This window comes from Acyrthosiphon pisum, chromosome X (assembly GCF_005508785.2).
Source record: "Acyrthosiphon pisum isolate AL4f chromosome X, pea_aphid_22Mar2018_4r6ur, whole genome shotgun sequence".
In the NCBI taxonomy this organism is placed as follows: Eukaryota; Metazoa; Arthropoda; class Insecta; order Hemiptera; family Aphididae; genus Acyrthosiphon; species Acyrthosiphon pisum.
This window is the reverse complement of record NC_042493.1, coordinates 36,067,105-36,073,126: the sequence shown is the minus strand read 5'-3', so window position 1 is coordinate 36,073,126 and position 6,022 is coordinate 36,067,105. Positions and strand designations below refer to the sequence as shown.

Here is a 6,022-nt window from a genome sequence, read left to right as displayed (position 1 = left end):
TAAATCAATAAACAATATAATAGGTATAATTTTACAATAAAACATGTTAATAAAACGTTGAAAATTCTAATTTTTCTTTGGTCTGTAAGTTGGTAAAAACGGAACTGAATATGTCCATTTCATTCTGAAAAATATTAAAATATTAAATTGACATGTGTACCTTTATAAACACCGTAAGTCATTTTCGAACGTTTTTTAGCAAAACGGGTTTATATAATTTACATTTTCTTAAAATCGTTACAAATCGTATATTTTATTTTTCAAAGTATCATGTACCTTATATGTTTTTCTATGTATTATGTATACCTTCTAAATTTCATTATAACTTGAATTTTAAAAATAAATCACAAATTACATCCTCTTAAGTCATATGATAGATAAATGAGTCCAATGTTTTAAGTTTAAACTATGTTTAAAATTTTTAATAAAAAAAATAAAGTGCTAATTTGAATTTTAAAGTATTGTTTTATAATAAATTACTAAGCATTTTAGTAAGTTTATATACTGGTCAGTACAAATGGCCAATGAGCCTCCGTGTTTATAATTTCCCGGGCCGAATTTTGATCCCAATCCGTCCCTGGGGATGATAATCAAAAATTTAGTTATTTCAAGATGGTTTCCTAATTTCATGCATTTAAATCAGTCTATATAAATCAAATGATGAAAGCTGTTCCAAAAACTAAAGTCGAAGATATCAGAAATTCTATTTATCAAGTCTATTAAGATCTGTACTAAATAGCATTAGAACAATTGTTCAGTTTTATTTGAATGTGACAAAAATGTATTAGAGATAAATTTATAAATAAAAAAAAAACAAGTAGGTAAGTATTTGTTGTTTCAAAGTAATGTTAATGGTTTTATCACATTATTAATCAATTGTATCTTGGACAAGATTCCTGTATAATGTATTCTTGTACATGTATAATGTAGTTACGTAGACACAATTTATATTTTTAACAAAATTCGTAGTTCCTTATCATGTAATACGTCTCAAATTATACTAACTTCCTTAACGCGTTCATTCCAACCGGGAAATCATAAGTACTCGTTTCTTCACCCGTCGTCGGTTCACTAGTCAAATTCATTTCATTGGCCCAAGCTATGAGACCCCTCTCTTCCGGAGTGCCTATATTAACGATAAATGTACTTATAAATAAATATAGGAATCGTCAGTTAGGTCCTTTCGTTTTTATAGTTTAGTCATACCTGGTATGGTATTGTCCAGGAAGCATCCGATTAAGCCACCGACCAATATGCTTGTACTGCAAATTACCGTCAACACACTGTCCAATATTTCGTTTCCGGTTTGAATTGCATTTGGATTTGCAACGAGCCATTTCGGTAAAACCTGAAAACGTATATGATAAAATTGGTATAGGTTATAATAGTTGTTTTGATTCAAAATTAGTAAATGTTATAAATATTTAATTAATTTTATACTTATACCACGAAGATAGATTTGTGGAGACATGACAAATTTAACATAACTAGGACTCCATTATAATATTACAATTTAGTACAAAGACAAATGGTTCTCATTTTTTCACTTTTTTGTTTTATGGTGAATAAACGTGACGTAACTTACCAGTGAAAAGAACATTGAAAATCCTATGATATACAAATTCCTCGATGAGTTCAAATGAACGTACTGCAAAGCTGATAAACCTATAAAATCACCCATAAATGAATTGCAAATAAACACAAATTTAATTAAACAGAAAACATCGTTCATGCACCTAATTATTAAATTATGTAATTTATCAGGTGTTAAATTTGTAATTAGGCAGGGAGTTCCGGTTACGAATTATTTACCTATTTACAAACAACTCTGTATCTAATGTTAAAATCTGAACACAACATGACCATAAACCACACTAGAATGTTTAAACTTTTAGGCAGCTTAAGATTAATAAGCTTTCTGAACAGAATTCTTTTGAGTTATGTTCATATTTTTTAGTTATGGATTATACAGTTATACATTATGATAGAGCTGTTAACTATCTAATCCTTCTCTACGAGTGCCAAAGTAACAAGTGAACAATTATTATCATCTTTCATTTATATGCCTTTTAAAATTCCACTTTATGAATAATAAAAATAACCACGGAAAGTGGAAGTATTCAGTATACCTACTTGTATCATGTTTAATCAAATGGAATTGTGTTATGTTAATCTAGACACGAAAAATTTGATTATTTAATTAATTTTAAATGAAAATTACATAGTGAATACTGAATAATTATGTGATATATTAAGTAGATATATTGTACAATTATAATTCTCTGGCCTTCTAGTTGAATATTTATTGAAATTCCTAACCCCCTTAAAAGCTTTCCATTTTATTGCTTTGTAAATAATGTTTAGTTATTGGTATTATGAACAGTTTGGTAATGATGACCATAGAAGCGGATTTGACTTTAAAATATGATTACAATGGGATGTAATTGAAGAATTTTCCATAGCAAAATTTAGTAAAAAATGTAAATAATTTATTTTTGGAATAAAATTTGATAATTGTTTTTTAATGTATTTGCATGATTATAGTTGTAACTTAAATGAGAATTTACAATCCAAGACTAGGTCTGTACCTACCCTTACACGATATTTTATAAATACTGAATTAAAAAATCATAATATTATAGGTTTTTCTTCTTTAAATTATTAAATACTTGCTTCTAAATTGATCTTATTTATTTGCTAGCTATATGTAAACGTCGTTTGTTAAACGAAAAAACAAAAAAGATTAAAATATAAAACTCAAAGGATATGAAGCATTATTTGTAGCGGCTAAATCCTAATTGTGGCCTTGCCTGTAAAGCAATTGATAAAAGTTATAGGCACTGCTAAGGATTTAAAAATACAATTTAAGATTTCAAAATATGATTCATTAATTACCTCGTAACTGTGTACTAAATCATTCAATTGTTATATGATAAATATCTATTATGATTCACGAATTAATTTAATTTTCATATATTTTTTTAATTGTTAAAATTGTCTGTATAAAATCCCAAAATCGTTTATGTAGTACTAACATAGGAACCATTATACAATCTAAAACTAAAATAATTATCATCGGTATATGCAAATTGGCAATTGCTCTATAATCCTCTTATTTTTTATAAGACTAAGTGTAGGTTATTCGACAAATAATAGGTATAAAATTCAATTTAAATGTTAAAATTATTACCAAATGCACTTATCATTCCGAACATAATGCAAAACATGCCTCCTACAATAGGTTCGGGAATGATAATAAAAACGGCACCAAATTTATTGACAACGCCTTGAATTAACATCAATGCACTGGCGTACTGTATTACACGCCTACTGCCAATCTACATAAATAAAACGTAGGTTTAAAAAATTAATGCAATTTTCAAAAATATTTTCCTAAAATGTTTGATATTAAAATATCAAAGTCTATTGTTTAATGTCATTAATTAATAATAATAATTAAGAGGACGCTATACCTGTATTGTTGTGTCGTCCTTACAAACGCTATTAACATAATGTTAATAGGTCAAAATTCACTTTAATATAAAACTTACAAAAACCTAGTAGATTTTGCAAAAATGTTATTACACCGTAAATTAATTGCTGTTATATGTTTGCAATATGTGGACTAAACAACAAATACTGGTTTGATATCTCCATCTATAACATATAAATCACCTTTGTGACACCAATTGCGCCTACGTTTTCCCCGAACGTATTGGTACCATTTCCACTTCCCATGATTCCAGCGAATACCGTTCCTAGTCCCTCGAATCCAATTCCTCTGTTGATTGCGTGCACTGGTGGCGGCGGAGCTCCTGATATTCATACACATAAATTAATTTAATAAATTACTAACACAAAGCATCCATTATTGTCTACATCTGGTTTTGTGGTTATTACACTACATTATATAATAAACAAATTATGTCAGTGATTTTTAGATTTTTAATTTTTTTTTAAGTATCTGGGTTTTTGATATCGTAGTCTTAAGATTCTAGATAGAGTATATCTAAGATATACTATATCTGTAGTTAATATTAGAGGACATTTACTTATTATCGAATTTGAAACGGAAGATATTATAAACTATGCTCCAGTAAATAATTGTTCTTGTCATATTTATTTTAAAAACGAGTTACCTGTATATTTATATACATATGAATAATTTAATTTTTTTAATGCCTAGGGAATTTTAACTCATTTTAAAATTAAAATATGAAAAATCAAGCGTAGTATTCTGATTTAAAAAATTGATAATAGTAGAGGAATCCGTACGTAGATTTTCTATGTTCGCGATGTCCTCTTAAAGTATAATTATTGTGATCAATGGGAACCATATAAACCATAGACATATAAATAAATGGGCTACGCTTACTTCACCCCTCGGCCCTCATCTAGCAGAAACAGAAATGTACATTTAATGAGTAAGATGCATATAGTTGGTGGCAATCATAAAAGGAATAATTATATTTCATCATGCCATGAAATTATTGTAATTTATAGATTATAAAACTGGTAAGTAGTGATTGATTGATATTTGATTATGTCATAAATAATATCATGGAATAATTTGAGTATTCAATCATTTCCCCCATGGTTTCCCCCAACTGCTTTTATCTCTCTCATTAATATCGGTTTCGTGATTTCTCTAAGCGAAGTTAATTTATTTATATGTCTATGATATAACTTAGAAATTCATCGCGGTGGTAACAACATTTAGCCCGAAATTATTAATATGAAGGTTTAGCAATATTGACTTCAAATTTATAATATCAGAAAACACCAACTTTAATTGCTGCATACCTAACTCTGGCAGTTATAATTTATAAGACCTCAAAGTATTCGTGTACAATCAAAGGCCGGACAGACGGACGAACGGATGGCAATCGTGAATCGTGGCCCCAAGACTCAAAGGGGGGGGCCCCATCATAGGTGTGTAAACTGGAAGGGTATTTGTAATGCGAAAGAATTTCATCAAATCTGAGATGATCTCAGTGAGATCATTTAAATTGTTAATACAATTATTTGTGATACTGATTAAATAATAATAATCAATCATTAATACGTAATATCACAGTTCGGTACATGCAATCCGCAAGTTAAAGTAATGTTTATTTGTGCGTAGAAAAATTAATGCTGGGCGTATTCTGCCATAGCAATAGATTTTTGGTGGAATATGTCGGGAAACCAAAGCGTGTTTTATAATCAGTGTACCTGATCGATGGGAGAAAACATTGCTACCTATAATACAAAGATATATAAGACGAGGCTCAATAATTTTGTCAGATTGTTGGAAAGCTTACAATAATAAACATAATACTGTGAACCACACCTATAATTTTGTCCATTTGGAAACAAGGGCACACACCCAAAACATTGAGAGGTTGTGGGGTTCTGCTAAATGGGGCAATAAAAAGCTTTGTGGAACTAATAGAAATTTTCTAGAATCGTATTTTGCAGAATTCATATGGAGAACACGTCTCGGAGAACAAGACGCATTAGAAAATATCCTCAAAGATATTTCTGAGTTCTGGCCTCCATTATAACTATAGATTCATATATTTTATTTTATCATGTTACAAATACTCACACATACAAAACATTTATGAATTTAAATTTTATACTATGCTTTAATATATTTTTTAAAATTTAACATTATTATACTTTTTAGATTCTGAGTGGAACGATGAATGTATTGATTTTACAATGATGTGTGTTATTTTATTTTTATTTTTTTAATTTTTATTGTGTCCGTGTACACGATAAGTAGTCGAAATAATGCTACGATTATATGCTACTTCAGTATCTTGTTCGATCAGAAAGTGAATACCGTTGGTGCATTGGGGAGGTCAAAATTTAAATTTCCCAGTGGTTTTCAAAAGCGCAGGGAAAAACCAAAGAAAAATTAAGGAAAAACGGGAATTTTTAAACTTTAAAAAAAATGACCGTAGATACATGCAATTTTGACTGGATGTTTATCTTAGCATTTTCTATACACCATAACATTTTCAAAATATTTTGA

General features: G+C 28.8%; 1 protein-coding gene across 1 annotated transcript in view; it reads right to left on the bottom strand.

Moving 5' to 3' along the window:
* The window catches only part of LOC100166184 (solute carrier family 23 member 1), an 8,769-nt gene continuing 2,747 nt past the window's right edge, over positions 1 to 6,022 (bottom strand). Inside the window, exons 3-8 of the mRNA XM_008191077.2 lie at positions 3,676 to 3,815; positions 3,191 to 3,338; positions 1,586 to 1,665; positions 1,207 to 1,348; positions 1,006 to 1,126; positions 1 to 124 (exon numbers count right to left, since the gene is read on the bottom strand). Of these exons, the coding sequence (XP_008189299.2) occupies positions 67 to 124; positions 1,006 to 1,126; positions 1,207 to 1,348; positions 1,586 to 1,665; positions 3,191 to 3,338; positions 3,676 to 3,815 (689 nt within the window). The 3' untranslated portion in view covers positions 1 to 66. The remainder of the gene's footprint in view (positions 125 to 1,005; positions 1,127 to 1,206; positions 1,349 to 1,585; positions 1,666 to 3,190; positions 3,339 to 3,675; positions 3,816 to 6,022) is intronic.